Below are 16,906 nucleotides of genomic sequence, written 5' to 3'. Positions count from 1 at the left end.
TCAGTTGTGTCTCGTTCCCAAGTTTCAGCGCTAGCCAATACGATAGACAACGTCAAGGAACCTTGGTTAATATTGAAAAAATGTGGTTCTGACTTTTGCTGCTAATATCAGCATATTTTAGCCCTCGAGTGTCACCCTCTGTATATATAGGAAAAAATTGTCTTTAAAGAAAGAGTGTACGCTATTCATAGTATGCAGAGGGGTCTTCGGCCTCCCTCAAATGTTAAGACCTACAATCGTGGTCACAATATGTTGGGACAAGACAACGAATTTCGAAGTTCGCCACCATAAGTAATTGTGTAGGCTCATTCTATATTAGATTCACACATCTTGAACTTGTCAAAGTTCACTTGTCAATGTTCAGAGTGGACTTAGGTTATTTGGTAAATACAAAATTCTTAAAATGTTTTAATTGTTGCTGACGTCAGCAAGGCTATTAATCACGAATTTCGGGGCTTTCGTGGTCCCCGACGTGAATTATTTCGATGTGCGCGAGATAAACTTTCGCGAAAATGACGAAAAATAGCGAATTCGCAAAAGTTTCTCTCGCGAAAGTTTCTCCAATTAAAGTATTTAATTTTGTGGTTAATTAATGGTTTGATATTTGTGTTGTCAATATCTATTCTGTTATATTAGTTACAATGCATTAATGGGGTCATTAATAACAACATTATCATAATTAAAGTTATAAAAGACGTTAATGCATTTTTTTTTTGTTTATAAAGTAGTTTTCTTTAAGACATGGCAGCATTAAACTAAATTTACCATCAATATATATATTTTTTTGAATTTTAAAAATGCTTCATTTATGTATTTTATAAACTATAATGGAGAGTGTTCATTAATAAACTCACTTTCGTAAATAAATAAGAGATCTTTCGGTAATATAAATTAGTTTAAAGAATGACTCGTAAGAATCAGCCGTGGGTATTTATTTTAGAAGATTCTGAAAGTAATATTAGTGACGACAATGGGTAGGGTTTTGTTTTAGTCCGAATGTGTGTTTTTATTCTTATTAGTATTATTATTGCTGTTGATGATAATGCTGATATTGTGCTATTATTATTATTGTTGTTGTTGTTGTTGTTGTTGTTAATATTGTCATTGTGTTTAATAAACGTGCTATTGTGTTCTTGATATCATTACGTAATGTCTTTTTTGTATTTTTTTTAGCAATTCAGAATTTCTCCAATTCAACAGTTTGGAGGGCGAGGTAAGACAACGAGCACTAACCTTGTTTCTTTTATTTTTGATGCACCTGTCATACTGTCTTTTCAGGTACTCGATGCCAGATGCATTTGCGTTTGTATAAACATTATAGTGTGAAACCCAACACCTCTTGTAAAAAATCTTTATAACAAACTCTTTATCGTGTCTAAAATGCTAACTTATTAGAAACAAATGCAATAGTATCTAGAAATTTCTTTCACTGGTTATGTGTTTGTTAATATTATGGTTAGTGAAGCTTAATGGTGTAATTTCGTTTAAGGTATACCGCCTGAGTCTTCGTCTTGAGGAAATAGATGAGGAGATAGGAGAACAGCTGCGACGCAAGCTTGGAAACAACTCCCCACGTATTAGGTATTATTAAGTATGCTTTTATATGCAAAAACTAGAATGGATTTCTCCTAAATGTTAATCAAGATCATTAGATCAAAGAATTATGTTTAGATCACCTGCATCTGCTACAAAAGCTGGAAAAATCTCAGAAACATCTATTGTAAGTTTAACTTTGTCTGTCAATAGTAATATACCATTAAATAAGACGGTACATTGTCCTAGTACTGCACATTTTTGGTTTAATGCTTTTAATTTTTGTTTACAGTCAAGTCAAAATGCGAACGACGATGTTTTTGTAAAAGGTTAGTTGTAACTAATATTTTACATCAAAAATGCGAAAACTGATGAATACCGCAATGCTTAAATATTTCGATTTTAAGAGAGCGTTTATTCGAGGAACTTTTAAAATAGAAGGCTTTTAAAATAAGAGGCGTTTAATAAACTGGTAATTTTTGTTCCTGCCAATGGTATACATATTTCTTAACAAATTTCACATTACTATCAATATTGCTATTGCCAGTTGCATTAAATGCGGGTGCAGCATTGAACATTACCTTCTTCGAATATTTTGAATAAGTTTTTATGAAATTCCTTATTCAACATTTGTATCATGTATCGAAAAAAAACGCCCCTAAGGGAGCTTTTAATCGAGGACGGGGCGTCTAATGAAAACGGGCGTAAAAAAGTGTTCGCATTTGTTGTAAATGTTTATCCATTTAAAGTTGTTTTTATGTTTAGGCTCCACAGATTCAAGTAGTTCAAATGAAAAGGTATATTGCTTTTAACCTTGCATCTTCTTTTTTTGGCTTGTAACCATTTTTATTGTTTTTCTTTCTTTCATCAGGGGAATGAATGGAAACCAGGTACCGAGGACCTTACTACGTCAGGTTACCATACTTCAAAAACTCCAAAAGTTGAAGAATTAGACGCGAAATACTTATCCCAAAGTTTGGGACCTTTTAATAAATCATCGACACACTGTGTTGAAAACCCTTCTTCATCTTGGTTGTCATACGAACGATCGCTACTAATCCCCAGTGAACGTGCAAGCGAAACAGGGAGGAGATCAAGTACAAGACGTAGAACTAGGTTTTTTTGTTATTAATTTTGGTATTTTCAAATTAATTTCAAACATTTGCGTGTTACCTTTTTTAATCTTTCACTATTAATATCAGAGGCTAGCGTGTTGCGTCTATGTATTTTTTTATAGATCTTATGATGCTAGGAGCCTCATACATAAACCATCGAAAGACCTCAAACAAAATACGGACAATGTACGTCCAAATACAATGAACAGTACAGAGGATAGTGGCTTTATCGAATCGGAACGAGCTGGTAACGTAAGACCGCACAGACATCTGACACAACACACTGTTTCCAGGCCTCCAAGTGTGGATGGAAGCTTAGCTTCAGAGGCAGGTTCAGGTGAAACGTACAGGGGACGTATAACTTGTTTGAGAGACTTCATGTGCACTAAACGCAATGTCAGTAATGCCGGTTTCACTAAGACCCTGACCTCTAGTACTAGTCATAAAGCTTCTAAAACGCCACGAAGTTGGGTGCGAGGGAAATCACATACAAGAAGTTTGCACTCTCCTGTGGAGACTTACAGGTTTTCAGAGGGTATGTAAACACTTCATCTAATTCTCCCTCTCTTGAGGCCGTTTATATGTGAAATCTCATCTCGAGTCGAGTTCACCCCTGTTACTAGTGAAAATCATCACTACGTTTACTCGTTTCAAGCAGGATGAAATCTTATCCCGGAATGAGATCAAGAAAAAAATGCATGTAAACAGTTTTATTTATTTCATCCCGGGATGAAATCAGGAAAAAAAAACCGTGTAAACACAATCATTTTTTTATCCCGGGATAAGAATGCTTGTACACCTTAAACATGATTTTAAATATAGGAGCCATAAAAACTTTGCGTTCTTTCTGGACGTTAAATATGAAACAACTGGGATACCCTGAAGCGCATTTGGGATGGTTCACCGGTTCTTGTTAAGGTAAAAAACAGCATAACGTCTCTGGAAAGTGACCAAAACTGTGTGGGTGAAATCTATAGAAGAGAGTGAAAATGACAGCGAAGCAAATCAGGAAGAAAACGAAAAAAATTTGGATGGTCGTAGCATATGTTTAAGTAGCTCAGAAAGTAATGAAAGTGGAACAAAACGAAAACTTAGCAGCGCTGCTAAATTTGTAGATAACAGAAGAAAAATGTTAGCTTTGCTTGAAGACAAGAATTACATTTTTTCTATGTGGCTCTGGTTGTATTAATAATACTAAATGCAACTGTACCAGAAGAGATGCTATAGTCAAAATTGTGGATATAATTGTAATCAACAATACTAAACTTCTCTCAGGCGCCATTGTTCTGCATTTCTTGTTTGACTTTGACCTCACAAATCACTTCGAATTATCAAACGCAAAGTTAGCAAAATAATGATTCATCCCGGGATAAGATCACTTATCCTGGGATGAAAATATGCTGATTTTATCCCTGGATGAGGCTTACGTGTAAACACTTTTTGTTTCATCCCGGGACGAGTTTTATCCCCGGATTAAATGTCAACCCGACTGCGTGTAAACGCGGTCTTAGACCGCATCCCTTTTTGATTCTATCCAAAGTCCACTAGGGTGAGCAGTATTTATCTTTCGAGCTTTTCTTTGTCCACGTTAAAGTAATTGTGAATAACAACAGAAGTTTTCTGCTTACAATAGCAACAAAGTCATCTTTTATGGATGGATGTTTACTTTTTATAAATACATAATATTGCGTTTTTTTTCGTAGTTATTGTGCTTATACTGCAAAAGTGATCGAGCACAGTTTTTTTTTGTTCTTTCGATGGTGGGTTAAGTTGTCGTCTGTTTAACATCTTTTATAGTTTTACCGCAAAAAAGTGAGCGGAGTGGTTATGCTCCTGCTGACATATCAACAACAGTGACGCGTAAAGAATACGTCCGATGTGAACCAGAAATTAAGATGGAGCGAAAAGCATTTAACAAAAGGTACCGATTACATTGCTCGTCTAGTAACAGAAAGAACGATTTTTATGTAAAAATGTCACTAAGCAGCGGTTTTTTAGCATTTGGACTTTGTGTGCTAGAGAAGTGTTTTTCATTTGTTGATACATAATATTTTCTTATAAGCACTGTTTTCTTTCTTTAGCCTTTGTATGCTTATGAAAACTTTTTCAGTGTTTCAGCCTCAAAATATGCTGACAATTTGCCTAATAATGTTGGCCTACTTTTTTATGCTTATACTCTTTGGGCAGGATAGCAACATGTTTTGCCAAAATTCATGTTTTTGAACACATTCAAATGTATTTCGAGATAAGACTGAATTTATGCATTATGCTTGATTTCCACGCCTTGGTATACATAAAATGTTATGCTTTATAAGAATATCTTCTGTTCTATTTTCAGTTGCAAGATGGAAGCTCTACAGGAAGAAATGCAAGACATACGTGATATTGTGCTTGATCTTCACTCAACGCTTCCTCTTCAACAGGAACGGTATATGCCGCTGAACAGGCAGATTGAAGTCCGGCATTCTTATCAACAACCGCCTCCTCGTAACAAACATCGTAAAGAACAAGACCAAAGTTATACAGAAGTGATCCCAGAAGAGTTATTTAGCAGACAGATTAGAATGTTTGAAAAGTTAAATGCTAAAATTGATAAGTTATCGGTAAAGTTGTACGATAAAGCGTCTTCTTCTTTTACCTCACAACGACATCTTAAAAATCTGACTGACCTCACCGGGGATAGTGATTGTGATACTAAGACACTATACGACAACTCTAAAAGAGAGTCACATGATGTTTTGGATAGACTAAACAAGAGGCTAGTCGAGTTGTCCAAAAGATTGAAGGAGAATGAGAAAAAACACTCCCTGTCACCTGATAACAACAACAACAACAACAAATTTATGACCAACTTGGAACAAAAGATAAAAGGATTAAACAAACAGCTTCGGTCGACACAAAAAACAGGTCAAGAATCTGCTGAAAAAACTAACAAATCATCTACACCAGTGTACGTATTCTCGTGTCCGGTATGTGGAGGAATAGAATCACACCGTCATGGTGGTTATTTATTTGACAATAAAGTCGATGCTGTACCTAAATTTCTTTTCAATGATGCAGTGCCAAGAACTACCAAAGATTCAAACTCTGCTTGTACTCAGCAACCAAGGTATAAGTTTTAAACATAAGAATTGTGTGTAAAGTAAAATAGGCTGTGTGTAAAATTCTTTATTTATTTGACATAATGTACTGTAGGGACTTGTTATTTTAAATAATGGATAAGGCTTGCTTTTTTCTGTTTACCAGATACTTCAAGAAGGTTTGATTAAATAATTTAATTATTTCTTAGTTTCTTAGCAAATTTATCCCAACCTAATAAAACGAGCAATCACCTACACTTTACTGCTGTAACCATTCCAATCGGAGGCGACGAACATCTTACTCAAAATGTTTTTCACCATCATCATTCATTTTATCAAGCCGATGCTCCACCATCGAAATTGTGAGTTTGACTTCGTTTATATAGCTAAAAACCATTTGGGTGATATCAAAACTTTCTGGACTGTTTACTTGACCGGAATTTAAGGAAATGAATTTTCGCAAGAACTAATATTCGCGTTCTATTAGATTAAATTTTGCATAAAAAAAAGCTAAATAAATTCGCGAGACGTTAATATCGCGGATGATTAAAAGACCTGGGTCCCCGAATCCGTTTTGGAATAGGCAAATTTCGCAATTTTTTTGTATATGCACTGCTGGCAGCAACAAATCACCTAAGACAACCTATTTTTTCGTTTTTCTTGGATTGTTCTTAGATTTTTCCACGAGCCTTTTTTCTTTTATGTTATGCGACACGTGTGTCCGTGCGTCTGTAACAGACAAAGTGGATGGTTTCATTTCCCTCTTATGTCGCCGAAATATGCTTGTGTAAATGTTCAGCAAATTAAACGTCACGGCGTCAAGAACATGAATTTAACGTCAGCCTAACTGGAATAGCCTAAATTTAAATTGATGAAGCCATTACAATACATCTATAACCTATACATTTTATTCATCAGCGTTTTAAGCTCTACACAGTAGAGGCAACGTGTAAACAAATTACTAAAACGAAATTGTAGGTTGGCGGGTCCTTGCTGACATAAGCAAGATTTATATATGTCTTTTATATATTTATATAAATGTCTCCTTAACTTTTCCTAAAATGTACATGTTCATGTACATTATTTTGATCTGAGTTTTAAGCTCTTTACAATAGACGCTACGCGGGTTACCAAAGTTCTAAAAAAAATTGTTATATATATGAACTTGACAGTGCTGACGTCATTAAAATATAAATAACGGCTCTTTGTAATATTTCCTATACCAAGTGGATGGTCATGGTGGATGTGTTCTTTGATGTCGCCGAAAAAGTATGTCTGAAATGTTAAATTTTATAAGTCAATAACACTACTTTAACGTTAGTATCTAATAGCTAGTCGATGAAGCCCGTGGAAAAATCCACTGAGGCAGGATAAAAATAAATTTTGATGACCTCAGCAACCCACCCACAGAAGAAAAATTAGAACCTTGTTTTCCCGTTGCCTCTATTGTGTAGAGCTAAAACTGCTGATCAAGAAAATGTATATGATCATGTGCTTTTGATGATGATGAGCGGTTAATGAGATATAAGGGTTTAAAAATTTTTCCTGACGTCAGCAATGGCCTGTCGAAACCCAATTTTTTTTTGAAATTTGTATACCTGTTGCCTTCATTGTATAGATCTTGAAACGCTGGTCAAGCAAGTGTATAGGATCGTGCTCTTTTGACAAACGGTTACAGAGATATTAGGGTTTGAAAGTTTTTTGATGACGTCATCAACCCGTCCATTCCGAAACGAATTTGGGGCCCCAGGTTTGGGAAACTTACCCAAATTGGTCCCAGGTGGTCCCTAGTTACCCACGCGGTGAACAGTGCAATTAAAACTTTGAGGCCAAATAACTTAAAAACGAGATGGTGACGTCAATGATTTTTTACAGCCTGGGTAACTAGGGACCACTTAGGACCAATTTGGGTAATTTTCCCAAACCTGGGTCCCCAAATCCGTTTTGAAACGCCTCTTTGAACAGAAGAATTATCCGAGGTGTCAATAACTGGTGCATTTTCTCGCAGTAAGTTCAATTTGAATTTTATTACGTCAACATCTTTAGAAAACGTATTGTTAATGGAAAATTAATGTTCACACTGGGGACAATTATCAATATGTGTTTTTATAGCTGAATCATGGCAGGAAGCATGTTCTTTTAGATTTTACACCTTGCAAGCTGTTGTTTTTTATATTTTGTGTAAGGTTTTTTGGGGAAGATTTCATGCGATTTGACATTTGTGTAGGATGTCGTGTAAAATTTTAAGAGCTGTTTCGTAAACTGTATTTTTACATTTTCAGTTTAATTTTGGTAAAGGACAGTATTCAATATACTGAAATATTTGCTGATCTCATCAAAATTTGAATGACAGATCTTTCCACGGTTACAGACAATTAATTCCGACATATATCACAACCAAATCTCGGTATAGGTTACGGGATAGCAAAGCACGGTTTTATTGTTGCGTGGTGTTATTTCTAAAGAGCGAGCCAATGACACAATTTTTTTGGATCTACGTACCAGCACTCTGAATTAACGACGGCATTCTACTTTTGCCATCGAGGAGCCGTCGTATTCTAAATTTACGGCGGCAAAATTTTGCCGTCACAATTTTTTTATGCGAAAGAAGGACTATCGTTGGTTCTGGTAAAAAATGTCTATTTCCTGTATCCAATAATTCACTTACATCACACAATAGATAATAGTTATAATATCCATGCGCGCACAAAAAGTTTGAACTTTCGTGTTAATGTTTATTTTAGTAGAAACCATTCTTGATCTTCATTTAATCTTTCGAATGTATGTACCGCTGCCTTATTTTTAGATTGAGAGTAGCAAAAAATAAAAATCGATTTCGCAAAGTTAGGCTCTTTACACTTGATAATTTCATATTATAAAAAGAAATGCGCGTTTTAAAATTAAAATGCTAAAAAAATTAGTTATTATGAAAAATAGATATGATGGTGTTTCTCCGCAATGGCTAAAGTAACTTTGACATTTGCCGTCGTAAATATGATTTACCGCGGCATTTTTTTGCTGCCAAATACTGTCGTAAAGCTTAGGTACCCTATAGCTACATTTAGGATTAAACTAGTATTTATTAGTTAATACTAAGTAAAGTTTAAATATTAAACTTTTTCGCTATAGCTAGCTAGACTAAGTATAAAAGGACAAGGCTGAGTTTTTTAGCTGGTTCAAAAGTCCAAATTTAAGAGAAAAATTTCATCACAGTTTTTAGCCTTATACTACACATATTTGAAAACACTTGCAGGAAATTTCATTGTTCATCAAGTTACCCCATTATGAATAATATAAAATGTTTCTTTATAAAAGAACAGCAGAAAAATTTTCACGAGGATTACTTTAGCATTATCAAAATTAAACTCTTTCAAGATAAACTTTTGCGATTTTGTGATTTATAATTATTCAAATCTCTCGCTGAGGATTTTTTAGGTTTAAAACCTATGTCCCACAGAGTGTGTAAAATTTTCGTGGTGTATGTGGTATGAAAAACTATGCTTTTTGTACAAGTAAAAGTCCTTTTACTTCAGTAAAAATTAAAATAATGACTTGAAACTTAGTATTATATGTTTTTAGAACAGTTTGATGAAATGGACCCAAAATTTTTTTTACTACTATCATAGTTTCTGAGTTTCTGAATTTAGCCATTTTCAAAGACGCCGATAAACTGTTTCTGACAGCAAATCCATTTTGACAAGCTAGATGTAAAGAAAACATTAAAAATGATTCTCAGGATTAAAATAATTCAGACAGATAAAATGTGTCCTAGGTTTAGTACCAAATACCTTATCCAGCTCAGAGAAAGTGGGGATGTGCTTCTAAAGCACACTGCTAAATTTTAAATCTAAATTTTACGCCGCATAAATACAAAGTTGTTAGAAAGTTATTTTTTTGTCCACCTGGATGTACAACACAGTTTACTTGCCCTAATTGCTCAACCTGATGCCACTCAATTAATTTCTAAATATCCACAGGAACTTATTCTGCGAAATAAAAAATGCTAAACAACTGTATTTGCTTCGCAGAAGTAATAATAGGCTTCATCATAAGTCCTGTGAATGTTGGTTTATGAAAAAAATATTACACCTTTAATGCTATAAACATTCCACTGGATTTGTGACAAATTATATACTAAACTAAGTGTGACACAGTTTACCCTGTACTAAGTCTTAACCTGGACTGAGACTTCAGGTCTTTCCCTACAAGTGAATATCACTTCTTGCTATAGTTTCCCAAATTTTGATTTTCATAAAAGAAACCTAAAAATCTACAAAAAAATTTATTTATGAGAAATAGGTTTCTGTTTGTCGTGAAGACGTATTTAACCAACATACAATGCCTTGCATACCTAACTAGCTATATACTCATGTCTCGACTGTTCACTGTTCACTGTTATGGAAGATCGAAAATGGCTATAGCTAGCTAGCTATCTTTATTTACACAATACTTCGAAAAATCTTTTATGTAGCTAGCTACATAAAAAAATGTATATAGCTTGTACTTATCACTTAACTGTTTATAAGAAATGTGCCCCTGAAGTGTTGGGATGTTACTAAGTAGCTTAAAATCACAAATTAAATAACATCCAGATGTGACCATCCCTTATGATCAGACATCAGAAAGAAGTTTCTGTTCTTTAATTCTCATTGTAGGGTGCCTTAAATTCTTGTAAACCCAATAAAAAATTTCTCTTCCAAACTTCTTCTTTCCCTTGCACTACTCATGGCATTTCTTTGCATTGTCTTCAGATCCAAGCCATGATTGCTTAGCTTCCAACCGCGAAGTTCAGTTGAGCCTCATTCACAAGTTTCAGCGCTAGCCAATACGATGAACAACGTCGAGAAAAAAATGTGGTTCTGCCTTATGATTTTCAGATTTTTTTCTGCTGATATCAGCATATTTTAGCCCTCGACCCTCCGTATATATAAAAATTGTCTTTAATGAGGCTATTTACAGTGCATTTAAAACTTTGAGGCCAAATAACTAGACAAGTTAGCTAGGTTATTAACTAGCTATGTTGAAAAAGCAACAACAAAACAAGTTTATTGACTCTAAATCTGGATTTTTCAACAATGAAACTTGACATTGTTGTTGTTTCTATCCTATGAAATTTTGGTATCTCTAAATGTATTGTAGAAGTTAGATATATAATAATTTCCAATGCTTCTTGAAACTTGTTTTATCGTGCTTTTTACATACCGCTTCATATCGGCCCGTCGTTTAAAGCACTAAGCTAATCAGAATGCCTTAAAACCAGTATAGACCTATTTTCAATATCGATTTTCGTTCCGCAAAGTACACGCCGAATTTAAGAGCTGTGCATGAAAACGAGGTTAGTTTAGATAAAACTTATTTTGAGTGTTGCGTTTCACCAAGAAAGTCACTACTTATAAGAAGATTTTTGTATTATTTTAACTTGTATTCTTGGATTATAAATATGGAAAATATCGAAAAGTAGTAGTAGTGGGGGAGCTAGGAAGCGAAAAATTTCTTGTGGTTTTGAGTGCGCAGCATTTGGCTGTGGAAGTACTTATAACGACATCTGGAAATAGAACACCATTCCATTTTTTTAAATTTCCCACTAAAGATTTATTGTCAACCAGTATACACGTCTTTGTAACTTACACTTCAAGGAAAGTGACTATAAGCGAAACCCAAACAGATGGAGGTTAAAGAAAGGAGTAAAGCCCTTGTTAAATTTATACCAAAGTTTTATTTCAACAAAACCATCACGAGCAGCACCAAAAGAGAGAAGCTATTTACCAATAAAAAAAAGCTTTCCATTGATACTAGTGAAAGCATTGGTAGCCAATCAACAACAACACTTGCATGTCCTTATTGTCTTCACCATTGTCACCAAATCCATCACCAATCATGCATAGCTCATTGTTGAAGGAAGATGCTAACAGATGTTCAGTGGATGCCAAGACCCAGACAGACTTTTCATTTGTGCATGCCCCGTTCTATACATTGGAAAATAAAGAGGTGAATATCCTAAGAGACCATTCATACGCAAGCATACATTTGACACAGTGTATCTTGGCCAATGTGTGCACGCTTCAGACAGAGATGGAAAAACAAATCAATTAATTTCATGAGAAAATTTCGGAATTAAAATCTAGAATTGTTTAAATGGGTGAAGAAATTTTAAGATACAAAACTAATGCATTTAATTTGGAACGAATAAAACACGATCCATCAGCAATTAAATTATACACTGGCTTTCCAAATTATGAATCACTTATTTCTGTATTTACATATTTCGAGCCAAAGTTACATCGTATTCATTACTGGAATGGACAAAAATCATTTGAAAAAACACTGGCGAGCTTAAGTATCAAACCGAAACCACTGTTAAGTCGAAACCAGGACGCAAAAGATCGCTGTCTTATTAGATTAATTTTTCATAGTGCTTGTAAGGTTAAAGGTTCGTTTATTTGTTGATGACCTTGCTGACCGTTTTAACATTTCTACTGCACATGTGTCAAAGATCTTCACAACTTGGATTAACTTTCTTTACTATAAACTTCCCAAACACTCACACTTTCCACTCTTTCACTCTTTCACTTCACTCTTTCCATTTCCACCTCAAAGCCTGATCAGAAAATATATGATAAAACAATTTTATGAATATCCACTCACTCGTATCATATTAGATGGCACAGAAATTTTTATTCAGACACCATCTGCTATGGTGTCACAATCCAGAACCTGGTCACAATGTAAGCACCATAATAAATGGAAAGCATTAGTTGGTATTTCACCAAATGGCAGTATTAGTTTTGTTTCAAAGTTATGGGCAGGCAGGGTAAGTGATAAGAATCAGGTATACTTGAAAAGCTGGAGAGTGGTGACAATGTTATGGCTGACAGGGGGTTTGATATTGATGACATCTTACCAGAAGGTGTATCACTAAACATTCCTCCTTTCAAAGGCCAAAGAGATCAGCTGAGAGCAGAAGAAAGTGAGGAAACTGCCAGAATTGCTTCCGTTAGAATTCATGTAGAGATAGCTATTGGTAGGATTAAATGTTACCACATTTTGGATGGCACAATCCCATTAACATTATCTCCTATCATGGATCAGATATTCACTGTGTGTTGTTATTTAACAAACCACCAAAAAGTAATTAATTATTATTATTGTCATTTTGAGTAGATCAAATGGAAACTTTTAAACACTGAAAGAAACCATAAATAGTATAGACATAAATACTCATATAGCAGCTGTAGCTGTCGAAACGTAACCTAAAATACACTCGCTTGTTCGAAGACTTTTTAAAATCTAGCCAAGTAATGTTTTTGTTTATGTGTGGCTTTGAAAAAAGCCGTTTTTTTAGTGTTGATTAAGCATCGTTGATTTGTTGCTTCGTTAATATTTTTGGAACTCAATATACGACAAAACACAGCGTAGACTCGAAGAACAAGGTCAGCCTTGGAACCAGTAGCCTTTTCTTTATATACTGTTAGGATCTGCTTTAAATCCTTAACGCGAAAGGAACCAAAATCTTCCAGAGAACTTCCGTTGTTTCCTTCTGGTAACAGAGATTGGAATTGTTCCATTTTTTTTGTCTAGTTGCCACAATAACGGCTGTATAATTTAGCAAAAGAAAGAAAATATGAAGACTTCTCCACGTTCCAGCTTGAAAATTTAAATTTTCTCTAAACTAATCTCGTTTTCATGCAATGATTTGATTTTTCACTACCACGGCTGATCATGAAAAGGCGATATTAAAATAGGTCTATTGATCGCTTTCAAAAACCAGACGGTTAAAATGTGAAAGACTGAACGTCCTGATGTTTTAGCCCAGATTTAATTGATACTTTGACGCTATTTTTTATCATCTAGGTTTTCAAGAAAGAAAAAGACAACATTCATCTCTAGACGTGCCTTGGTGGGTTTCTGTAAACACTTTTATCTTTGTTTATCCTTATCTAAACTTGTGACCTTTTATTTGTTTCTGAACAATATTAAAGCTTATTTGTATAAATGTGTTTAGGAATATCCAGAGCGGCTTGACGAGTCATTATTTGAAGCTTCCCTTGCTGCACAGAAGACGGAGTTTATGTCAAAAATAATGTTGAACAACATCGCAACCGATGTGTACAATTCAGGTGCTTCAGAATTTTAAAATCAGTGCACCTTCCATAAACATAGACGATTAACGTCAGTTTTGTTGTGTAGTTTCTGTCCAACTGGTCCCAAGACTTATTAACTTAAAAGGAAAAACAAAATGAAACGTTGTACATTTTATTTATTTTATGAATTAAATATTCTGTTTATGTATACATTTTACTAATTTTTATAAATGCGCGACAAGAGTTGAAGTTGTTTGTTCTCGCTTCGTCTACAACAAGCAAAATTCGTACTAATTTTCGCGCAACGAAAAAAATCTATTGCGCGCGTATTTATTTTTGTGCAGTCAATGTAAACTTGTATCACGTATTAATTTTTGCGCAAGTGCAAATCCTTCCAGAAATAACAAGGAAACACAATTTTAGGTTTTACGCACAATATAAAAGCGTTTTTTATGTAGACTAGAATTATCCTGTTTTAGCTGTTGTTACTAATCGTGAAAAAATAGGAACACTTGAAACCCATCAGTTTTGATTCTTAAATAAAACGATATTTTCGCGCAAAATTTTCGCGCGTACTTTTTGTAATAAATTTTGCGCACTGTATAACCTTTTTGCGCGAATGCGTGAAAATTAATATGTACGAAAATTAGTACGTACGAAAATTAGTACCTGCGCACATTAGTAGGAAAAAGTATATATATATTATTGAAATTCATTGCTTTGATTCTGTCCAATGCAGTGCTATTGACACTGGAACTCAGACCTACTGTCGCCCCTCTGCGTACTTTCGTAAAAAACGTTATTTTTGAATTGGTCATAGTTGTGTGCATTTGCGATATTTTTTACGAAGAATTTTTATCTGTGTGATTTAGAATATACATATTTTTACGTGCTTGTAAGGTGAGTAGTTTGATGCTGATAAAAACAGCAAATAAACTATATTGTGTTATATCATAGTGTTTTCCTAGGTATGATTTTAACTCTTTAGGAGATGTTTTCTCTTAATGTTTACTATTCTTATTTTTAATTATTATATCATGTCTTATAACACCTCATCCCCAGGGCATCCTGTATCTTTTCTGACATCCGGGACGGCTATACGAACATAGCCCTTGCGCAGGCCTCTCGGTTCTGTGCTGTGATTGGGCGGAGTGATGTCACTAATTTATGCGTAAACGCGGCATGTTCGATTAAATTGTTCACCCTCGCTGGGGTTAAGATACAAATAAGACATGGATGATCGCGAATCGAACTAGAGACTTGATTTTGATAATTGTTCTTGTCCGTGTATCTGAATATTAGGAAAATACTTATAGCTACTTGGTGTAAATTACTTACAGCAATTTAGCAATGTTTTCTGTACGTATAATTTGGCCTATTAATAAATTATTTACATTTTAGGTAGTTGGCAGCCAAAAAGGGAAATAACCAATCAAGATTTTTTGTATTCTAAGCATACATATAGATCCAAACCTCATGTAAATATAGTCAGGGATAACATGTATATACGTTTTATATATATATATACCCTGGCTAATATTTAGATGAGTTTTTCACCTAAGTAGGTACAAGTGGTAAATAGAAGGTACTACACAGTTGAATCCTTCAAATCAATAACATTTTCACATTCATGAGGCGTTTTGCCATTTCAAGATGTCCTAAACTGCATGTCCACTTTAGAGCGGCTCGTACCAACTAAGTCATAAATTATTTTTTCAATTACCCTAGCTAACATACATAGCCAGCTAAAATCATGTTCATAAATTATTGGAAAAACGGCTTTTGAGGCTTTTTTCAGAGTTTTCCCCCTCTCCCCCTACAGTCAGTGTTGATTTTGTTGATTTGTGCCCCAAAATACTGCCGGCGACTCTGGAAAAGACCTCCAACCAACACTGAAGAGTGGGGGGAGGGGGAAAGTGGTTTTTCCAAAGCTATTATGAACATGATTGTAGTAGCATTAAATTGGTCTAAAAGCACCCCGTAACAATTTCTAAGTCATAAAATTTTGTGTTTAAGTTATTGTGTTTCTAATTTTCAACAAATAGCCCCACGGGGCACTTAATCATGACTATATAACCACTACAAAGGCGTTTTTGTCTGTCTTTTGTATATTATGTTTACTGCTTGACCAATGTTTGAGAAAACATATATTGTGTAGATAAAGCAGTGATCACCCAAAAGAGTGCAAATACATTTCTATAGAGCTACATCCAGCCTAACAAAATATCGTATGTATGACATGTTCCATAGCTTGTGTATTTAAGTATTCACGGATGACATACGACATACCATGTTGTGGGATATAAAAACGTGCCATGTTGAGATTTACTACCATTTGGCTTAAAAAGATGCTAATAAGCTCAGTTGGTACTTTCGTTGGTCTGAATTTTTTTATCATTTTGTTAAATAAAATGTGCCTATTTTCTTGTTATTCGGTTAAAATCCATTATTTTCTTTGAATCGCCCTCCTTTAAAATGTCTAAATTCTGGAACATAGGAAATATAGCAATCAGCTGATAACAACTTTCACTTTCAACTCGACAAGTAAAAATCCTGTTTGAACTGAATTTACTGCAAGTTTGATACCAACGAAATGGCCTCTGGGAAGCTCAATCATCATGATGCGACCACTACGCTTTAACTGATGGAGTTTTTTGTCTGTCTTTTGTATACATGTGGACCGTTCGCTTCACTAAGTGTGACAGAAATTATTTCGTAGTGAAAGGAATAACAAACGAAAATAGTAAAAATATTTTTATTCTGTAGTGCTACATCCGGCATGCAAACCCGAGTTTTTTTGTTAATCTTTCTTGCCACCCGAAACAATTGCATTAAATTTTTCGTTGTAAAAACAAATAACATTAACATTGCTTATTTCCTATACATACTTTAAAAATCAACATCCCACCAAACCAAACGACAACAAATATCAAGACAAGTGAAAATGTGACAAAAATTTTACAAATTGTGAAGACGTCTAAACTGTCTAAACAGCTAGAATTTTAGGGACATAATCTTTGAATCAAATTACTAAAATTACAAAAATAAGAAAAATTATTAACCATCTAGCAAGCTTGCTAGCTCAGTGTCAGCTAGC

General features: G+C 34.5%; 1 protein-coding gene across 3 annotated transcripts in view; it reads left to right on the top strand.

Annotated features, from left to right (window-relative positions):
- Positions 1–14,019, top strand: part of LOC130662508 (uncharacterized) — a 33,811-nt gene extending 19,792 nt beyond the window's left edge. For 2 of the 3 annotated variants that reach the window (XM_057461393.1, XM_057461392.1), the window contains 12 exons: positions 1,174–1,213; positions 1,490–1,581; positions 1,660–1,720; positions 1,826–1,862; positions 2,299–2,330; positions 2,405–2,649; positions 2,771–3,183; positions 4,446–4,569; positions 4,987–5,757; positions 5,938–6,090; positions 13,580–13,625; positions 13,731–14,019. In XM_057461393.1, coding sequence (XP_057317376.1) covers positions 1,174–1,213; positions 1,490–1,581; positions 1,660–1,720; positions 1,826–1,862; positions 2,299–2,330; positions 2,405–2,649; positions 2,771–3,183; positions 4,446–4,569; positions 4,987–5,757; positions 5,938–6,090; positions 13,580–13,625; positions 13,731–13,862 — 2,146 coding nt within the window. In that variant the 3' untranslated portion in view covers positions 13,863–14,019. The remainder of the gene's footprint in view (positions 1–1,173; positions 1,214–1,489; positions 1,582–1,659; positions 1,721–1,825; positions 1,863–2,298; positions 2,331–2,404; positions 2,650–2,770; positions 3,184–4,445; positions 4,570–4,986; positions 5,758–5,937; positions 6,091–13,579; positions 13,626–13,730) is intronic. The other variant, XM_057461394.1, reaches the window with a different exon arrangement.
- The last annotated feature ends 2,887 nt before the right edge of the window (positions 14,020–16,906 follow it).

Source organism: Hydractinia symbiolongicarpus, chromosome 10 (genome assembly GCF_029227915.1).
Source record: "Hydractinia symbiolongicarpus strain clone_291-10 chromosome 10, HSymV2.1, whole genome shotgun sequence".
In the NCBI taxonomy this organism is placed as follows: Eukaryota; Metazoa; Cnidaria; class Hydrozoa; order Anthoathecata; family Hydractiniidae; genus Hydractinia; species Hydractinia symbiolongicarpus.
Note: the sequence above shows the minus strand (reverse complement) of the source record. Positions and strands in the feature narration are given on the sequence as shown.